The sequence below is a fragment of the Alligator sinensis genome, unplaced genomic scaffold (genome assembly GCF_000455745.1).
Source record: "Alligator sinensis unplaced genomic scaffold, ASM45574v1 scaffold63_1, whole genome shotgun sequence".
Lineage (NCBI taxonomy): Eukaryota > Metazoa > Chordata > Crocodylia > Alligatoridae > Alligator > Alligator sinensis.
This window is the reverse complement of record NW_005842811.1, coordinates 593,972-614,613: the sequence shown is the minus strand read 5'-3', so window position 1 is coordinate 614,613 and position 20,642 is coordinate 593,972. Positions and strand designations below refer to the sequence as shown.

The following is a 20,642-nucleotide window of genomic DNA, read 5'->3' as shown; positions in this document are numbered from 1 at the left end:
AAAAAAAAACCCCAAAAGCGCCCATTTAAAAAAAAAACCAAAAAAACAAACCCCCCAAAAAAACCCCCCCCCCCCCCCCCGAAACAAGTTTACCACAGTTAATGTTGCTGTGCAACTTCTGCTTCACTTACTAAAGTATAAATATTTATAAGTCACCACCTTACTACTTAAACAACTTGAGGGAGATAAATTTGATTAATCATATATTGGGAGACGGAATCCAAGCGGAAGGGGTACAGCCAGTTCATGTGAACTTTCATGGCAGTGTAACAAAGTAGGAGTCAAGTACCTAGGTCCATCTTTTATAAATAAATAAATAAATAAATATTTATATATATTCCTTTCAGAAAGGCCCACCCAACTTAAGGTCAGTTCTAAGACCTTCCTTTCTGTGGCTCTATCCTCACCTGACTGTGTAGGGACATGATCTTGTGCTCAGGGCCACATCACCCAGCCTGCAGGATTCCCTGAGGTCCAGAAATTCAGCAGCAGAAGAGCAGTAATTAGTGTTGCCTCCACTCCCCTGCTGCCAAATTTCTGGACCTGTGGGGAGACCCACAGCCTGGAGAATGTGGTCTTATGGCATGGGCTGGAGGTTGAGCACTCCTGGCTTCTCATCTCTGCTAAACATGCTATTTGGAGGCTTCCCCCCTCGCCTCTAGTTTTTTGTTCCCGTTTAGCCTTTTTTCTAGCATCTCTTTTCTTCCTTCAAAGCAGTATCACTTCTCTGTCTTTTTTTAAATTCCAGGTTAGCTAGCATTGACTATAGGGATGGCTCAAAGGAGATGCAATGTTAGCAGAAAGAAAAGCTTCTGAGATCTGGATGTTACCACAGAGGGATGGATTCTGCAGAATGAGATTTGGAGGGCAGGTGCAAGTTTAGCTGCTAGACGGTTGCAGGGTAGGAAATGGTACATGACTATGACATAACCACTTTGCCTTGATCCACCTCTAAAGTGACTGCTATTTAAAGGCAGCCTTAGGATTAGACTCTTGAATGGACCATTTGCCAGCTTAGTCCGGGTTGAAGAGTGATGATTTGACTCTTCTTGCACTGCAGCTGGTTGTGTGGTGCTTGCCGTAAGCTGAAGGCATAGATTTGTTCCAAAGATTACTCACAAGGTGTAGATGCTTGGGTGTTGTAACTTGATGGCTTTGGAGCTTGAGGGGAGATTTCAGACCTTGGATAGGTACTCATACCTTTCACTGACTTCATTTGGGTTGTAAGGTTACTGGCTGGTTATACTCCCATTTGTTGGGAGACTGATTTTGCTTTCTTTTTTAAACCTTATTCTTGGATTTGCTGTTATTGTGGAAACTTTAGTTTGTTAGACTATCACCGCAGACACAAAAGCTTTTGTATGTGAATGAGTTAGAGGTGGGTGATGAATGGTTTCTGCATAGTGATTGCTAAATGCTCCAGTGACGGTAGACCAATTTCCAACTTCATTTGCTTATTCTATAATTTAAAATGGCTAGATAACTTCCACAACCCAAGTTCTGCCCTTGAAGTGACTTGCGCTGTTTGGGCTGTGCCTTTTAAAAAAGTCTGTAGCAGTGTCTGTCTTCTCTCTCAGGATATTGGTAAAAAATAACTACATAAAATCATGTGTGTGAGTTGGAAGGAAAAGCATGAGTGTCTTATAATAAACTCGTTTAGTTAACTTTTTCTGCACAAAAAATTCTCTTTTGTATTAAAGATGCAGACAGGGTTTGTGTTTCCAGGGTTGCTGAAAGTACATATATTGAATAATAGGCAGAGAAATGAAGTACTGATCAGAATGGATAGAAAAGGAAATCTGAGCTGTAATTTCAAGTGAAGGGGCATGTAAAAAAAAAAAAAAAATTAGATTGATCCAAATATAAACTTTAGAGGAGATGGTGCTGTCATCTACTGCAGTATAAGTAGAAAGTAAGGGCAAAGGACAATGTTAATCTATGATCCTTTGAGGAAGGAGAATGAAGGTTGGAGTAGATCTGTAGGTATTTTGTCGTCTTGTGCATTGAGTGGCTCCCACTACTCGGAGAACCAAGGCAGTGGTTCAGCCAGGCTGCTGAGAGACCTCCTCAGGGGTGCCATGGTGCAGGTGATGCGGTTTCCATGGCAGCCAGGTATGTGTACACTCCTATATTAACCTCTGATGCCAGTCCCCCATCCTTCCTGTCCCTGCTGCCCCACATGCTCCTCCTGGGAATAGATGTGTTTAGGACAGTTTCACCTGCCCTGTGTGCCTCTGTTTCTGGCAGATGCTGTGCAGGGTCAGACCAGGGAGGGCTGCAGTATGACCCAGCTCTCCTGCTTGGTTTAGGGTTATTGGAGAACCATAATGAGGCAGGAGAGGGGGCATATGCTGCAGGTGCTCACAGCTAGGTGTGCATGGCACTTCACCTATTGGCAGCATCACCCAGGTGAGAACCGGTGAGGTAAATTGGGCCAGCACACTGGTGGTTCTCAACCGGGGATACTACCACATGCTAAGTGGTAAAGGGCTGATCTGACTTCTAGTTGAGAACCACTGCACTAGGGAAATCTCACTTGGGGGGTGTATGTATGTGCATAGAGGTGCAAGTAGTTGAATACATTGTAAATGGCTGAACAGGGAACTCCAGAAAAGACTGGGGGCAAAGAGAGATTCACAGGCAGTGGAAGCAGGGGGGAGCCACCAAGGAAGACTATATCTCCCTGGCCTGCTATTGCAGGGAATCAGTTAGTCAGGCCAAGGCAGGACTGGAACTTAGGCTGGCTACAACTATCAAGGACAGTAAAAAGTCCCTCTACAGATGCATAGCAAGCAAAAAGAAGGCACAGAGTAGCATAGGGCCCCTGCAGGACAAATCAGGGCAGTTGGTGACAGACAAAAGGGAAAAAACAGAGCTATTCAATGAGTTCTTCGCTTCAGTATTCCTAAGTAGTGGCCAAGACAATTCGCCCAACTCGAACATAGATGGATGTTTGGGAGGCACTATAGACTGCCAGCGGTTAGTGCTGACTTAGTTAAGGAGCACTTGGAGGGGCTGGATGGGTACAAGTCAGGAGGCCTGGATGACCTTCATCCAGGGGCGCTGAGGGAGTTGGCCAGTGTCGTAGCTGAGCCGCTGTCACGGCTGTTTGAGCACTTGCGGTGCTCCGGCCAGGTCCCCGAAGACTGGAAAAGGGCCAACGTGGTGCCTGTTTTTAAGAAGGGGAGGAGGGATGAGCCAGGCAACTTTTAGGCCAGTCAATCTTACCTCTATCCTCGGGAAAACACTGGAAAAAATCATTAAAGAGCGCATTTGTGAAGGCCCAGCAGGGGAAATGATGCTGAAGGGTAACCAGCATGGGTTCATCATAGGTAGATCCTGCCTGATGAACCTTATAGCCGTTTACAACCAGGTCACACGCTGCCTAGACACAGGAGCTGAGGCTGATGTCATCTACCTGGACTTTAAGAAGGCCTTTGACACAGTTTTGCATCCTATTGCATCCAAGCTGTGGAGTGGATGCTTACACAGTCAGGTGGGTGGCCAACTGGCTTAGGGACCGCACCCAGAGAGTGGTGGTGGATGGGTTGTTTTCGGCTTGAGGTGGACAGTGGGGTCCCACAGGGTTTGGTCCTTGGACTGGTGCTATTTAATATCTTCATCAGCAATTTGGACAAGTGTGTGAAGAGCACCCTGTCCAAGTTCGCAGATGACACCAAGTTATGGGGCAGAGTTAACACACCAGAGGGCAGGGAGCGGATATAGTCTGATCTGGACAGGTTGGATCAATGGGCAGAATGCAACAGGATGCAGTTTAACAAAGACAAATGCAAGGTGCTCCACCTAGGGAGGAGGAATCCCCAGCACACCTATAGGTTGAGGGATGACCTCCTCAGCAGCACAGTGACTGAAAGGGATCTTGGAGTTATAGTTGAGTCCAAGATGAACATAAGCCGGCAGTGTAACAAAGCCATCAACAAAGCCAATCACACCTTGTGCTTTAGCAGATGCATGACCAACAGATCAAGGGAGGTGATGCTTCCCCTCTATGCGGCATTGGTCAGGCCACAGTTGGAGTACTGTGTCCAGTTTTGGGCACTGCACTTCAAGAGGGATGTGGAGAATCTGGAGAGGGTTCAGAGGAGGGCCACTTGCATGATTAGTGGCCTCCATGCAAGACCCTACGAGGGGAGGTTGAGGGATCTGGATCTCTTTAGCCTTCACAAGAGACGGCTGAGGGGTGACCTTGTAGCTGCCTATAAGCTTATCAAGGGAGAACAACAGAGAATTGGAGATGCCCTATTTACCAGGGCACCCCTAGGAATAATGGGTACAAACTAGTGGAGAGTAGATTCAGGTTAGACATTGGGAAGAAATTTTTCACAGTAAGGGTGGCCAGAATCTGGAACGGGCTGCCAAGGGAGGTGGTACTCTTGCCTAACTTGGAGGTCTTCAAGAGGAGGCTAAATAGACACCTGGCTGGGATCATATGACGTCGGCGCTCTTTCCTGCCTGGGACAGGGGGTCGGACACGATGATCCTTCGTGGTCCCTTCCGACTCTACAATCTATGAAAAATGTCTTTCTGTTTTGCTAATTAATGGCTAGGATCAAATTGGAAGAGGCAAAGTTAACTAATTGTACTGTCTAATAGTAATGCTGAGATAATTGGTCTTTATTAAAGGCTGAAGACCATAATTTAAGTTGTTAGTCTGCTTACTTTTAACATTTTTTAATGCATCATAACCAGGAATCAGGGCTTTTTTCTGACTTAAAAAATTGCAAAATCTCTGATTTTTGAAGACCCAAAAATCCGTGATTAAAATGAAAGGTTCCTCGCTCCTTTTTTCCCCCTCCCCTCAGGCCCCAGTCCCCCCATCCCTGCCGGAGGGGACTCCCAGCTGCCAGGGCTACAGGGCCAGGGACCTAGGTCCACAGCCCCCTTCCCTTGGCAGAGGCGGCGGCTGCTGCATTGGAGTGGAGCCTGGCTTTCCCACCCTGCTCTCTGCCTGCTGTGGGTTTGAGTGAGGGGGTGGGGCTGGCTCCCCACTGCTGTGTGCATTTCTGGGAGGGCAGGGGAGACCTGTGCCCCCCAGATCTGTGCACAGGGCAGGGGTGGGCAGGGGCTGCCCGCTGTGGGCTTAGGCTCCTGCCCTGCTGCCCTCCCCTGGGGTCTCCGCAGCCTAGCAGGTGCAAGGCGGCACAGCAGGAAACACTGGAGCCTCACAGGAAAGCTGCTGCTTCCTGCAAGCTCCGCGCTGCCCCAGCAACACGTCTCCTGCCCACGGGACTGCAGTGAGGGACACGACCCTGCTGCTGCCACATGCGCAGGGGACGCGTTGCCAGGGCAGTGCAGAGCTCGCAGCGACAAGGAGCTCTCTGTGTGTTCCCACTGTGCCGTTCATCATTGGGTCACACCTGCTGGGCTATGGAAGGCGGAAGGGTGGGAGCCTGTGCCTGCACCCATCCCTGCCTCATGCTCAGATCTAGGGGGCACAGGTCCCCCCCCCCCCTGCCTCCTGGGAGTGCATGCAGCAGTGGGGAGCTGCCCGCTGCAACCCCACCTCGGTCTCTGCCAGGCCCCAAGCCCCATGCACTGCTGGGCTGGACAGCAGCCCCAGCCCTGCCCAACTTCCTCCCTCCTTCCCCAAGGGGGCTTCAATTCCTTGCTGGCATGCCCCCCCCCATGCCCACTTACCCATGGGAGTTGCTCTCTAGGCTGCCAGGGGCCATGTGCATATACATGGCGCCACCTGCCTGACTGCTCCCCTCTCGCTTCCTCCCAGCCACTTCATCAGATGGCACCCTGCCAGCCTGCAGAGAGCTCTTTGAAAAAGTGCAAAATCTGTGGGTTTCTCTGCTAAAATGAGAAATCTGCGTTTTGCTCCGGTAAAAGGGGAATTCATGTTTTTCTCCGTTTTTCTGTGGGAAACGGAAAACCTGGATCCCTGATTATAACAAGTGCTGCTGATGTATTGTTCCTCGGTTTGCTTTTAAAGCATCACTTGGTGTGCAGTGCAAAACGGAACAGAGCTTATTTTGTTGTGCATTGCAAACTCTTATCAGAAGAGGAAAAATATGTACAGTATATACTTATTCAGAAAAATTCTGACGCCTTTTTGTATATTAAAAACCCTTGTGTTTCTGGATTGAAGTATGGAGGTGTTTAATGTTCGGCTTGATTCCTTTAGTTGCAAATGGCAAATATTTTCTTTTACATTTTTGTCCTCTTGTTTAGAATATCTGATTTGCTTCTAACTTGTCAAGGTGCTTTACATTCTGGTCGTGTAGTGATAGAGTGGATGCTGCTGATGTCACTGTTTGCCTTATCAGGATTTTTCCTCTTTGTTTCACAGGGAGCTGTGATTGGTATAGATGATGAGGACGACAGCACCTTCACAATAACTGTTGATCAGAAAACCTTCCATTTCCAGGGTAAGCTGAAAGAAGAGGTTCTCTTATTCTTATAATTGATCTGCCTGCTGATAGCTATACTGTTTTGTTGTTTGGATGATATGAAAAAAATGGCAATTGAACTGTTTGAATGAGCACTCGAGGAACATTCTGGATCTAGGGGTGCTGCAGGTTAGGCAAGGATTTAAATCTGCAGTAGAAACATATGTGCTAGAAAAGACTAGCTTTGGCAGGATCTGACAATTAAAAATTTAAAGGATAAATCAGTCAAGGGGGAGAGAATAATGGGTTTCTGCTGATGGGATGTTTTATCAAAACCATTGCTGATCTTCATTGTCAAGATATGCCTTCCTGCATGGAGGGAGTCGTCAGACCGTTGTGGAAGGTTGCAGTTTGTGTTAATGTAGAACTTGAAACTCCATTGTGAGGAGAGTAGAGAGAAAATTTGACTTAAAGGTGGCGTTTTGCTTCAAGATCTACAAGTTTGCTTTCATTTCATCTGCATTTCTGTGTTTTGTCTGCCAGTCACCATTTCTCTGCTATTATCGCTTTATTCACATTTACTAACTCCAATGCCATCTGCTACTGCTATGTTTCGTCATTGCATGCTATGGTTCACCGGTAGAAAGGGTAAGGTACTGTATAATCATTCTTATTGCTGCTGCTACAGAACCCCTCTATTATTTTTAACTGTCACATTTGGTAAATATTGTAATATTTTCTTTCTTCTGACATAAGGCTGAAATTGTAGTCTTGTCTGTCCAGTAGACTATCCTTCAACTAAATGTCTGTTTGTCCTTTCTCTTGTTCTGCTATTTCTCTGAAATAGTGAGTTAAGAATTTTATAACCTCTATAAAGCTGAAATTTGTATATGAATCGCTCAGGGGAGGGTGAGAGGTGAACATTAATTTGGTAATATTCCAGTTAGTACAAATGATAAATTTACAGTGCTAAATCATTTATTGTGCTATGTACACTTCTGCAGATTAATGATTGATTTGGGTTCGCTAGCGCATATTTTGTTGAAGTAGAACACTTCTTATGTATTTCCATTATATCTCTAATGATGCACATTAATCATGCACCATATTATCACTGATATGTGTATTTCCTATGCTACAGTACCTCCTAAATAATGCTGCTGTACTCTGGTTTCTCACTGCATTAAACCTCATAAATGTTACTTTAAAATGCAGTGCTGACTGCAAGACTTAACTCCTCTGGTCTCAAGGATGACTGATAAAATGCAAGGGTAAGCTAATTGCTTGTGCGGAAAACTGTATGTCAGTATTCTGGCAGTCTTTCAATGCTTATGAAGCTAAATACTAATGTATGAGAGCTTGATGCAGGTAAAAGCAGAAATCTGGAATTCTCTCATCTGCAGTTACTAAGGGAACACCTCTTCAGCATTTCCCTCATCTGCAGCAGTCCTTCCCTGTGGAAGGGGAACAAATCCCTTGAGAGAGCCATTATTGCTTGATACAAATGTTGTTGTTGTGAATATTCCTTCAAGTACAAACACTCTCCTGCATGCACTAATTTTGTCATTCATATCTGTGCTGTAGAATCGTAATGTCTTGATGTGCATGTTGATTTATATTATGTATTTATATTCAGTTCAGGATCTGCATCCAGTACAGTGTTTTCTATATTGAAATTACTTTTGTGCTTGTCTTAGTTTTGTGAAGATAGTAATACGGTGAAATTTACTGACTAGACTGATGTAAGAGAGAATAATAGTGTATAGTCGAGATCTAAGTGCTGTGAGGTTAAAGAGTAAAACACAATCAACCTTATGGAAATAACTTCATTTGTTTAATGTTCACTAAAGGGGTGCAATGTTAACTTATTTTTTATGTAGGGGATAATGTGTGCATATACATGTCTTTATATAATAAATTAAATATTTTGGTATTTAAAGATGTTTATTTTAATTGGGAAAAGTTAAGGAGGATTGCATCGCTTACGAGTTGTGAAGCCATTGTAATTATGTAGATTTCTCTAAATGAGTTCTGAAAATTGTTATAATACCATTTTCTTTTTTAAGCATGCTCACATGGTACAGAAGAAATCTGTGCTATATAAGACAATGCAGTATTTATTATGTTGGCCATCTAAAAATTGCATGCTAGAGAAGATTTACTTCAAAAACTGCTTGGTTTTCATTTAGGCAAAAAAATATTATCCCTTGAATCAGGAAAAGGAGGAAAGAAAGCAAAGTAGTGGTTTCAATATATTAACATGTACTGTTTCTACTCTTTCTCCCCCCTCCCCCCAAAAAAAAAAAAACCCCAACAAACAAACCAACCCAAAACAACTTGTAAGTGTTAATTTCAAAGCCTGATCACCCAGATCTCATTAGGGAGTCTCCTGTTCTTAGTGGGATGAAGCTCTTCACTTAGGTGCTGAGTTAACAGACCTTACACTGGTGATAGAGCGCCATTCCTGTGGGCAAAAGGAAGAAACCTTTTTTTTTTTTCTCTCCTTGTGTAGACTGGCTTTCTCATATGGTTAGGTACAGACATTCAAAATGCCTGAGGTGAAATCGATCTGTTGCATGGTTTTCTGCAGTTTAGATGGGAAACGCACACACACGTTTGCCCTTTGGTGGCGTGCCAAATCTTAGACTGGGTTCCGCCATTTTAAACCAGTCTGTGTGCCAGACTTCTGTTCTGTTACTGGTATAGTGATTGCAAACTGGTCTTACAGCAGTAAAAGTGCAAGTGAGGCAGGCAGAGGTGCATGATTTAATTGCAGAGCCTTGTGATCCATTATTTTTATATAGAGAGATCTATGATGGCATGGCGCTCCCTCTCACACCAGCTCCTGTCTGCTGGGCCATGGAGGTGGCTTCCCAGAGTAGCTGTGGACAGGCTGCAGCCCTGCATCCCACTGTGGGTACAGAAATCTGGAGGGGCATGTGTTCCCCAAGCTCTCCTGCTGCATCACTTATACCCACCCCCTGTCCTTGCCTTGTTGCCTGCGCTCTGTCCCCACCCCCACAATAGACTTACCTGGAGGGAGCTGCAGGAGCTTCACCACCCTGCCTGGTTGCCACGTGCATGTGTGCACATGCACGTAGCATCCCACTCTGGCCAGCCCCTTGCAGGCTGGAACTCGGCCAGCCTGCAAGAGCAAACCTGCGATTTCCCAGGCTTTTCTCCTTTCAAGTAGAAAATTCACACCCAGGCTTTTCTCCTTTCAAGTAGAAAATTCGCATTTTTTTTTTTTCTGTGGCAAATGAGGAAAACCTGGATCCCTGATCATTACTCATTTGGTATAAAGCAGGGGTGGGCAATTATTTGGGCCTGGGGGCTACATAGAGAGATTTGATGAGTTATCACGGGCTGGGTCAGCACCCCACTGCTGCAACAACTCACCAAAACTTCTGGCCAACTGGATGGAAGGCACATGAGCTGGAGCCCTGCATGCTGGGGCAGGAGCTGCCTTGCTGAAGTTTCCTTTTCACCCGGAGCAGTGCAGCAGGAACAGGAGGAGAGGAGCTGCTGCTGGAGACAAGGAGACCAGAGCAGCACCCGAGAGCAGCCCTGCCAGTAAGCTGTGTGTGGCGGCCCCCACCAGGCCATGTGGCAAATGATGGCTGCCCCAGGTGGGGCTGCCCCAGGTGGGGCATGTACTGGCTGCCCCAGGTGGGGCTGTGCCCCACGAGCACTGCGGGGGCAGCTGTGGGCCAGATGCAATTAGCAGGCACCCCCTGTGGGCCAGATCTAATCAGCTGGTGGGCTGCATCCGGCCTGTGGGCTGTATATTGCCTACCCCAGTATAAAGAAATAAAATGAACTAAATAAATGTTTTGTGAAAGCATAAGTGGCTTGGCATTTTTTTTTCCCCCAAGTGGCTTTGACATTGGGAAGGCACTAACCAGATTAGTTTCCTCTCTAGTGTGCCAAAAACCTTCTTTTTCTTTTCTTAAATCATAGGATAGTAGGGAAGTAGGGCTGGAAGGGACCTCCTACGGTCATATAGTCCAGATACCTGCTCATGGTGGGATCATCCCTGACTAACCCATCCCAATTAAGTGTCTGTCTAACCTGCTTTTGAAAATTTCTAGGGATAGAGATGCCACAACTTCTCTAGGTAGCCTATTCCAATGCCTGACCGCTCTCATAACTGCTTCTAGTCCTGTCCCCTGTGGCCACAGATAAAAGCCCTTCTCCATCCTCTCTCTAATCACCCTTCAAGTATTTGAAGACTGTTATCAAATCCCTGCCTACTGCAATTCAGTTTTCCCTTCTCCAGGCTAAATAACTATTTCTTTCCATCTTTCCTTATAAGCAGGGATCCGGGTTTTCTGTTTCCCATTGAAAAATGGAGAAAACCGTGGATTTCCAACTTTTATCGGAGAAAATGTGGATTTTACCTTTCAGCAGAGAAACTCGCAGATTCCCTGCTTTTGCAAAGAGCTCTGCAGGCAGGCACAGTTCCAGCCTGCAAGAGCTGATTGCAAAAGGGGTGGGAAGTACCCAACCCTGCCCAGAGAAGGGGGGAAGCGCAGGGCCTGAGGCTTTTTGTAGTCTCAAGGCTCAGCTCAGTCTCACTGCTCGATCCTGAAGCTTTTAAGTTTAGGTAAGTGGGGGTTGCTGGGGGGGAATCTGGCTGAGGGAGTGGGGAGGTGTTGGGGGAAGCCCTGGGGTGCCCAACCGGCTGCATATGAACTGTGAGCTGCTACTGGGCTCGGTGCCTCCCCATGCGGCCTCTCTTAAGGGCCGTTAGCTCTGGTCATGGTCCATGTGTATCTGGCTGGGCGCTCTGGTGGGGAGCGGGAAGGTGTTCAGGAAAGCCACTGTGCCTGTGTGGGCACAGCTTTGCAGCTGCACGGCTCCTCAGGCAAGTGGGGCATGGCAGTGGTGGGTGGGTGGCGGCAGCAGCTGCTTCATGCAAGCTGCCCACCCCCACCTCAGCCAGGTGGCATGTGTGCAGCCCATAGAGGGGCACCGCTGCCCTTGCCCCCTCCCCTCCCCCCGCTCCTGGGAGCAGGCACAGACACAAACTAGCCCCTGCACATTCTTGGTCTGGTCCCCCCCGCCCCTACCCTTCCCCTGCATACACATTTACCTGTTGGGGTATGTGTCTGCATGTGTGGGGGTGCTGTTATGGGGGGAGTCAGGGGCAACAGCAGGGCTGGGGATGCTGTGGTGGGGAAGTGAGGGGGGAACCAGCAGGGCCAGGGGAGTTCTGGTGGGGCTTTTATCTTTAATCATGGATTTTGAGGTTTTTATCAGAGAATTTGCTATTTTTTATCAAGGAGAATCAGGATCCCTGCTTATAAGGGAGGCCCCTAATCATTTTTGCTGCCCTTTGCTAGACTTTTCAAACTTTATACACTTCTTGAAGTTCGGGGGCCCAAAACTGGATAGAGTACTCCAGATAAGGCCTTACCAGTGCTGAATAGAGCAGAAGAATCGCTTCCCTTGATTTGCAAGCGACACTCCTCCAGCCCAGGGTTCTGTTGGCTTTTTTTGAGTAAGAGCACACTGGCTCATTCAGCTGATGATCCACCGTCACCCCCAGGTTGTACTAAGTCCATCTTTTTATTTTGGGCGGGGGGTAAGTAATTTCTAATCTCCCCAGTAGTACTTATTTGGCCCCCCAATATAGCCTGTTTTTAAGGGTCTGGTCCAAAGACTGTAGAAGAAAATTGGAAAGAATCTCATGACACTCCATTTGGGGTTTTTTTGTTTGTTTTTTGTTTTTTTCAGACTAGCTCTGTGAAAAAATAACATACTGAGAGAATGTGGTAGAAGCTGAACTAGTAGGGCTGCCAGTGGTGCTGTTCAAAGGGGCCATTTCTTAGTTTACTACATCTTGGTCTTGGGAAGCTTTCCCACCCAGGTAGTCTAAATGTTCCCTCTCCTAATTGTAATTCCCTTGTTCCATATTGTACAACACTTTCCCACTTCAAGTATTCACACCATTCAGTTATTTGTAAAAATGTTGCTCTGGCCACCATACCTTTTTGTGGTGTTACCTTTGGCCAAGCTATGTATATAAGACAGTCACTTGGAAGATCTGTTCTTCAAACCCCCATGTTACTTGGCTGGGTTTTTTTTAATGTCAGTCTAGAATGTCAGTGTTTTTGGGAAGAAATAGCAAGAGCAGAACACGGCGTTCAAGGTATGTTCTAGCCAGAGCAGTGCCGCCTCCTTGAAATATGACTTGTGACTGCAGGCTACAGACATCATTGGTTTATGGGTTTTTCTCAGTTTTTGCTGACATGCCACCCTAGGTACAGCTTTTATGTTAAGTATTTGAATTGTGGATTTTAAATCTGGAGGAGGATCCATCAGTTGGCTCCAATTTCCTCTGAAATATATCAGCTGAACAACAGCTGCTACAGAATAGTTTCAGAGCTGGCATTTGCCAGATGGGCTTTGTTGCTGCTGTTTAAGTAAAGGGCTAGGAGATCAGAGACAGTCCAGAACATTGGTCCAAGCTGGGCCTTGCTTTTAGTTTTTGCTCATTGGCAGGTAGCCAAGGACGGGGTCAGGGCTTAACCTTTTCCTCCTACAGTAATAATGTGCAACCTCTTCTAGTGCGCGAGTGGTATGGGGTAGGAAGGAAACCTACTGTATTTGTAGCTTTTTTCACTCGAGGCTATCTGAAGCCCCATTTGGGGGGACAACAGGGTGTACAGTGAGGAACCGTCTTAGGCTGTATATACCACTTCAAATGGTCTGGGAGAATTTTCCTGGTAGAAAAACGTACCCAGAGATGTCTGAACAGATTTTAAAATTGAGCCTCTGAAGAGCAGAGAGTTTGCAGTACTTATGCTGTGCAACCAGGGGGCCCTGATGCACACTTCTGGGTGTGCTCTGCAGGCTCCGTTGGTCTGCCTGGAGGCACACATGGCAGCGGTGCACAGGGTAGTCCTAGATGGCCGACCCAGACTGTGCGGGGTCAGCTTGTGTCTTGCTGTAGTGCAATGTGGGAATTGCGAAGGGGCTGTGTTCTGCTCCCTGCTTGGCTGGTGCAATAGAGTCAAGTGAGCAACAGTCTCCCTGGGGGGTGGAAGCAAAGCATCCTGGGATGTTGGGAGACTGCTGTGGCTTCTCTGAGTGGAATGTGTGCAGGCATTTCGTGTCCCAAGAGAAACTGTCTTGCAGGAATTTTTTTTTTTTTTTTTTTTTTCCTGGAATTGCTACTTTTGCTTGGAGTGTGGGGAGAGAATCTAGAACATCTGTACACTTTTAGCTTCTCTTGGGAGAGCACTGATGTTAATATATGAATGCAGAGAACTTTTGCTACCGTGCGGCAGGGCTGGGAATCTCAATTTGATGCTTCTGGGAATTGTAGACCATGGGCTCATGGGAAGAGCATTTTAGGGATTAGGATACATCTAGCTGTTAATAGTAAAGCCTGTAGTTCTAGTAAATGAAGACAAGCTGAAGGTGTAGAGGTTTGAAATTCCCAGAAGAATCACTGAAGGCCCCTCTGTGCCAGTAAGGAGGGGAGGGCAATCCCTGCAGAGGGCAGGGAGGGTTTTTGAAGGACCAGTAGGTGGCTTAAAGGGTGGAAGAGACGACTCTAGTATCCAAGTATGAAGGATGGAGGCAGTGAAGTCCCAGCAGGCCAAGGGAGTTGTGATGATTTTGTTCTCAGTTGTGGTCCATTGTGGAGGAGGAGGGAGCTTCTGGCATTCTTTTCTAGCATACTTGGCTGCTCCCAGCTTCTGTCTTTTTTTTGTTACAGAAACCTGTGTTGAGCCCTGCTATTGAGGGATTCTGGTTCATTTGCCTCTTGGGCTCTTATCCTTTGAATATGTCATCATTATTACTTTATTTAACATTTTAGGATGGCTATAACCGTAAGATGAAATGCATTCATTTCCAGATTTTTTTCCCATTGTTTTGTGAACTTTCATTATTCATTGCTGATCAGTAGCATTACTCATGCTTGTCCTGGGGGAATGGACGTATGTTCTTCCTCTTCCCTTTTCCACCCATTCCCTGCAAGAAATTTAGCTGTTGGAGGAAACTTCCAGGGCTTGTGAGAAGGCAGACAAAGCTTTTTTGTCTGTTTTTTTTTTTCTACTTAGTGATCTGTCGCCTGCCCTGTGCATTTCAGGGTGTGGTAGACAGGAAGTAGAAAGGAACATATGCCTAGCATTGCTGATTCCTGGCCATGAGTAGTGTTAATTGTTAAGAAAGTCATAGTGCAATGATAAGACCAGAGGTGTTGAAGGTATACTGGAGAGAGGTGAAAAGAAGAGCAGGAAGAAGGCTTGGGGAGGAGGGTTTGCAAGAAAAAAAGCTCAGGTAGAAGCAAAGACACCATAGTTGAGAGAGACTGGAACTGAGGAGGAGGTAGAAAAGATGTAGGTACAAGGAGCCATAATTATCTTCTGACAGACTGGGTGCAAACTCTTGGGTTCCATTTGCAGCTCATCCACAGACTTGATGCCTTCCCTTGAGTAAATTGTATGATTGCCATTTGTCTTGGTTTGCCCAGGAAGATAAATTATAACCATGGAATCAGGGATGATACTGAGTCACTTTAGAGGTAGAACATGTTCTGATTCTAGGCAGATGGGTAAAGACAGATTGAAAATGCTTGTTTGTTTTAAGCTTCCATCCCTGGAAATGTACTCAAGGGGCTGCTTACATTTGAACACTTTGAAAGCCTTTCTAAATTCAAAAAGGGGAATTGGAAAATGTTATTGTTTTATTTTTTTTGTCTTAATACTGGCTGCACTTCCTATGGGGGAGGTCTACTTGGTCACTTTGAGAACTGAAAAAAATTAAATCAAATGAACTCTTTTTGGGTAAGGCATCTTCACTAGACATGCTTATTTATTCCAGTTTCCTTAGAAAGAAGATTTTTATTTTAGCAACTTTCGTAAGTTTCATTAGAACAGATATCTTCTAACACGCGTTTTAATTTACTACTTGCATATGTTGAGTCTGTATATTTCGTTTTTTCCCACATTGTCGAAGGTTCTGTTCTTCCTGGAGAAGTGATGAGATCTAGTAAACTGATGATCCAGATATAGGTACTGCTTAAGGAAACATCTGAAAATAAGTTTAGGCTCCTTTATTAGTAGACGCTTGTTTGCACTGCCTTTTTTGGTCCAGTTAAGTGTTCCAAAAGGCCCTGGCCTACCACAAGTACCAACAGCCGACATTACTAATTCAGCAGTTTGAGGAGCAGGATATCATAGCTTAATTAAAATAAAACATTCAACTTCCCATAGCTAAACACAGTAAGTAGGACTACTGTTCAGCAGTAAGGCTCTTCAAAGAGATTAGTGTTGTTTATTGTAAGGCTTTCTGACTTATTTTTTCCCTCTCTGAGCTAGCTTTTCCATCTCTGTGTTTCTAGGAGGTTAGTACTTTACTAGTCGACTCTGGAGAAAATGTTCCGTTTACTTTTAAATTGTTCTCCCCTTCTCGCTCAATCTAAACTTGACATTTTGAACTCATTCTGCAGCTGGTATAACTAAGTATGGGTGTGGGGCAGTGGGTAGGGAGGGAAAGGGAATCATAGGGACCTAAAGGTCGTCTAGTCTAGTTGCCTGGACAGATTTAGGATTAGTTGCTCTTAAATCTCAAGACTGAATTCATTCTTGAGATTTAAGAGCAACAAGGAATTCAGTCTACGTACTTTGAATTACTGGCTGCATCTGTCTATCCTTACATGTCCTGATTCTCCTGCTGGAGTGCTAAGACAAGCAGCGCTGGGGAGTGGTCACAGGGCGCTGCACTCAGCAAGAAAAGGACCATTACCAGCTCCTCCTGCTGCTGCTGCCACTGCCTTTGCAACGCCGCTCATGCAGCAGGGGCCCGAGTGCTGGGGTGCCACGGAGATATTGGGCGCTGCACAAGAGCCATTCTGCTCTGCTGGGCACCTTTGCAAAAGCAGCTTCTCCCTGGTGGCCGCAGGAGCCTGGGTGCACGGAGACCCCCAGCGCTGAAACAGCAGTGTGCTCTGAGCTTCCAAATGCGTCTGGTGCTGCTGTCCGCATGAGGGTGCACCCCACCCACCCAGGATGGCAGCACGGGCTGCACGAGGAGTGGGGCTGCAGGTAGGAGCTGTGGGCAAGAGGGCAACGTGCGTGGGGGTAAGGCGGTCGCTGCCTTCCTCATTGAGGACCGAGCAGGCAGGAGATGGGTGGGTGTGTGTGAAATGCAACGCAAACAAACAAAAACGTTTATTTATGTCAGTAGTATACAATGCCTTGCACTATTACTAAATATCAGTTATCGGATCGACACTAATATGATTGGTTAATCATCAACTATTGGTATTGGCCAAGAACATATTTATCGGTGCACATCTAGTATTAGTGAATAACTACTTGCCTTCCTGGAAAATCTGCCCTGTCACTTACTAATGCAAAGAATCTACTGATAGACGTAGCATTTAGAACAACAGATGTACTATTCTGAAGAATATTCCATTATTAAACTGAGTTTCCAAAGCAAAACGTTTGGTATGTGGCTTAACTATACATTCTTAAAGGAGAGTGGATGGATCTTAGTGACTGTCACTGACTTTGAAGAAGTCATAACATCTTCAATAAAATTTGCAGTAAAATTGTGGTAAACTGGGCTTATTGGAGAAAACATGCCTTTTTATACAGCATCCTGTTTTTAGACAAAAATATAGTTTCATCTTATACAATAGCTTCATAGAAGCTTCATTTTATAGAGGAAGGATTGTATCTTTGGAAATTAGTGCTCCCAAAGAAAGGGATCAACTTGGATAATGAATATGAGCTCCCAATACTGATGTGGTGGTATCCAAGAGAGCAACTATGTTCCCTAGACTTAAGGCAGCGTTGCTGCCATTTTAAGTGAGTCCTTTAGTGGAGTATCATGGCCAGTTCAGGTCTTCACTACTCAGAATAAGTAACAAGCTGGAAAAAGCTCAAAGAGGAGCCAAAACTGATTCGGCTTCTGAATTACCATGGCTTAGCTTGCACTGCCTGCAGGAGAGTGTGGGCTCGGAATGATGTTTAAATAGATCAACTTGAAGATGTAAATGAAGATATTGGTGGACTACTACATTGCAATGACAACAGGAATATAAAAAAATAAATAAATAAATAAAGCAAAATGTTTGCTGCGCTGCCTTGTGGGAAGTTATCAGCCAAGCAGGAAAGGAAAGGGATCAGTGGTCATGATGTGGATAAGGAGGTGGCTTAAAGTGGAAGACTATTTTGTTGAAAGGGGAGTTAGCTGACAAGAGGGTGGTTACTAGTGGTGTTCCTTAGGGATCAGTGTTGAGACCTATCCTGTTTAATGAGCAGCCTTGTTATTGGAACTATAGGTGTCCTCATGAAATGTGTGGATGACCCTAAGCTGCAGGGATATTGCCAAAGTGAAAGACAACTGCTCTCTGGTCCATAGGAAATTCTAGATCAGGGGTGGGCAATGTCTGCCTCCATTTCCCAGCAGCCCCTGCTTGCATCGCTGCACTAGCTCTCCCCTGCGCTGTAACAGCATGGGGCCAGGGTTCCCATGGAAACTGGCCCCAGCAGCACCAGTGCCCTGCTGCACCGGGTGACAGTGTGGTCCGGAGCTGGGACAGAGCTGTGACCTGCCGCCCCAGGCTGGATCCGCTGTTTTGCTCACCCTGATCTAGATCATCTTGTGGAGTGGGGTATGAGAAATGAAATCAAATTTAGCAGTATAAAGTGTTAGAGGATTTATTTAGCTTTTAAACTCTGGTTTTCTCTGCCACTCTTGCAGTCGCTTTGTTGATTTGTGGTGAAAGGCAATTAAGGTTACTTCCCTGGAAGAAACAGTACAGTATGCTAGTTTACAGAACGTGGGAGCTGAGTTTGAACAGGAATTGAGTTTTGTATAGGGGGAACACCCAAAACCCCTGCTCCAATTTAGAGCTCCTGGGCATAAGTGGTGCAATGTCGCCAACTGTAACTTAGAACATGCTTAGAAAAGCAGTTGATCAGGTCCTGTGATACCAGTGCCTCGCTGTGAACCACACATGCATGCAGCTCCCTATAAACTGGAGCAACATTACCAATGCTCCTGTGATATATTGCACCTGTGGTGCCTTTGGGGCATGGTGAATAATGTATATTTAAAAAAGCATTACAGAAAATCAAAGCAAATGTGTATTTAAAAAAGTATTAAAAAAACAGTGTGTGGTATAAAAGCTTTGAGAAGCATCATGTGATGACCATATGGTCGTTCAGGATAGCACGCAGCATTTGTCATTTGGCAGAGATGGTGCTGGCATTCTCATATGTTCACATGTGCTTTTACACAGGGCTATGACCTGATGTGAAGATCTGCTCAAAAGGCAGTGTCTAGGCCTACCAGTGTGGACTTAGTAGTGGAACGGCAGCAAAAGCATATGGAAAGGAAACAAGAATATTTGTAGGGCTCCTACTTGTTTGTCTCTGTTACTGAACGTAATAACACGGGTGGGAGGAATGTGAGCATCTGTAGAAATACTTGCGTGGTCATTTGAATGTCTGAAAGTCTTGTTTTAGAGATTGGGCTGAGCGGTTTTGAGGCAGTATACAGTTTGAACATAGACAAACAAGCATTGCGACTTGGCATGGGCAACCTTTTCAGAATATATTCTGCATAGAAGAATATTGGATGGCCTGTTGAGATGCATACAGGCAGGCTTGTTCTTCTGTATGCGGTAAAACCCCTATGACATGGAGCTCCACCACAATTATGGCCATTTATCCCCTGCCCTGGCCTGCTGAGGGATCGGTACAATTCTTGGCCTGCTTTTAAATAATCTCCTTGAGTCCATTGTGACAAAACAAAGGAAAACAATCAAACAACCCCCCTCCAAATCCCCCCAAATAAAAATTAACCCCCCTCCAAAAAACGAAGAGAAAATGCTCAAGAAAGCTAGCTGTTAATCCTTATGGAAGTTATTCTAGTGTCTTAAATGAGCAAGTGAAACTTTTTATTTACCGTGCTAATTTGATCCACACTTCAATAAGGCACCAAGTACCTTTTTTAGAGTAAAAGGGTGTTTTGGGCATGACACCAAGACCAGTATAATGAAGGAGAATGACTGAGAATACCAAACTAGTATTGTTTTTGAGTGTAGGTAGGAGGTTTTCATGGGTCAAGCTGCCAATACTACTTGATTTCTGTCCTTTTTCTGTCAGTGTTTCACATCTGTTCATCAGCTTCTGAACCCTAATATGTGTACAGCCTGTGAGCCTCTGCTTTGCATGCAAGAGCCCAGCTTCTGCACCTCATTTTCAGGAGCTTTGCGTCTCCTGTTCCTCCTTACCGACTTTAACGGCAAGCAGATAGACTATGCTGGGGCATAAGGGAGCATACTGGTCATATAACAGGTTTTAATGTTTAGGGGACTGAGTTTTTGTTTTTTTTTTTTACCTTCAGCCTGATAACAGGCTAGGAAAGAATGGACTAAAAAGTTTTAGGCAGTGGAATTATTTTATTGTACGGCTGTCATAGTTACTTCAGTTAACTTTTTGTGCCACAGTTCTTTTGGTTTTAAAAAGCTTTTCTCCCCCTTTAATCATCCATCTGGGATGCCGTCACCATGAAACACAGCTTTTTTCTACCTTGGAGAATAACATATTTTCAGTTGTGAGATCAGTGGGACTTTTGCCCCCAACTTAAATGCAGGCAGAATTGTATCCCCGGCAGTGGAAGGAGATTTGTTTATAAACACGCAGCACTTGTTTGAGACCAGACTGCAGAAACTTGCAGAAAGATCAGTGGGAGTTATGCCTGAACAAAGGATGCATAATTGCTTCAGTTGACTCTGTGGGTGTAATAGGCTTCTTTCCTGAGTTGAGGAGACAGCATTACTTGCAGATAGAAAAGTCAGTTAGTAAGTAGGTCACAAAGGATTAAAATGAAACTTGTATGGGCACACTTACATGTCGCCGTGCTTTAGTACTTCCTTTTGGAAGTACTATAGCACTGCGCAGTATGGGCAGTTACTGCGCTGTGCACACGGCACATGGGTAGATCTCACCGCTGTGGGAGTGCACCATCTGGTAATCCTGTGTAGACTCGTATGATCGCTGTGTTGCTATAGTGCGCCATACAGTGACATAGTGTGTTGCTACATTGCCATAGGGAGATGTGTAGAGGCACCCTATTTCACTCTAAGGGGCAATATGGTATTTATAAGACGCTTCTTAAAGAACTCATTTTTTTACTTTTTAATGATCACAGAGGTGCTGATTTTTTGATATGGCATGTTTGTATAACATTTCCCCAAGTGCCATCATGTGTGATCTAGAAATGCTAACTGGAAATGTTGTATAATCTGGG

The 20,642-nt window shown here is 45.3% G+C and overlaps 1 protein-coding gene across 4 annotated transcripts in view; it reads left to right on the top strand.

Moving 5' to 3' along the window:
* Positions 1-20,642, top strand: part of OSBPL9 (oxysterol binding protein like 9) — a 99,284-nt gene that overhangs the window by 23,669 nt on the left and 54,973 nt on the right. For all 4 annotated transcript variants that reach the window (XM_025191355.1, XM_006035184.3, XM_025191354.1 and 1 more), the window contains exon 3: positions 6,317-6,395. In XM_025191355.1, the coding sequence (XP_025047140.1) occupies positions 6,317-6,395 (79 nt within the window). The remainder of the gene's footprint in view (positions 1-6,316; positions 6,396-20,642) is intronic.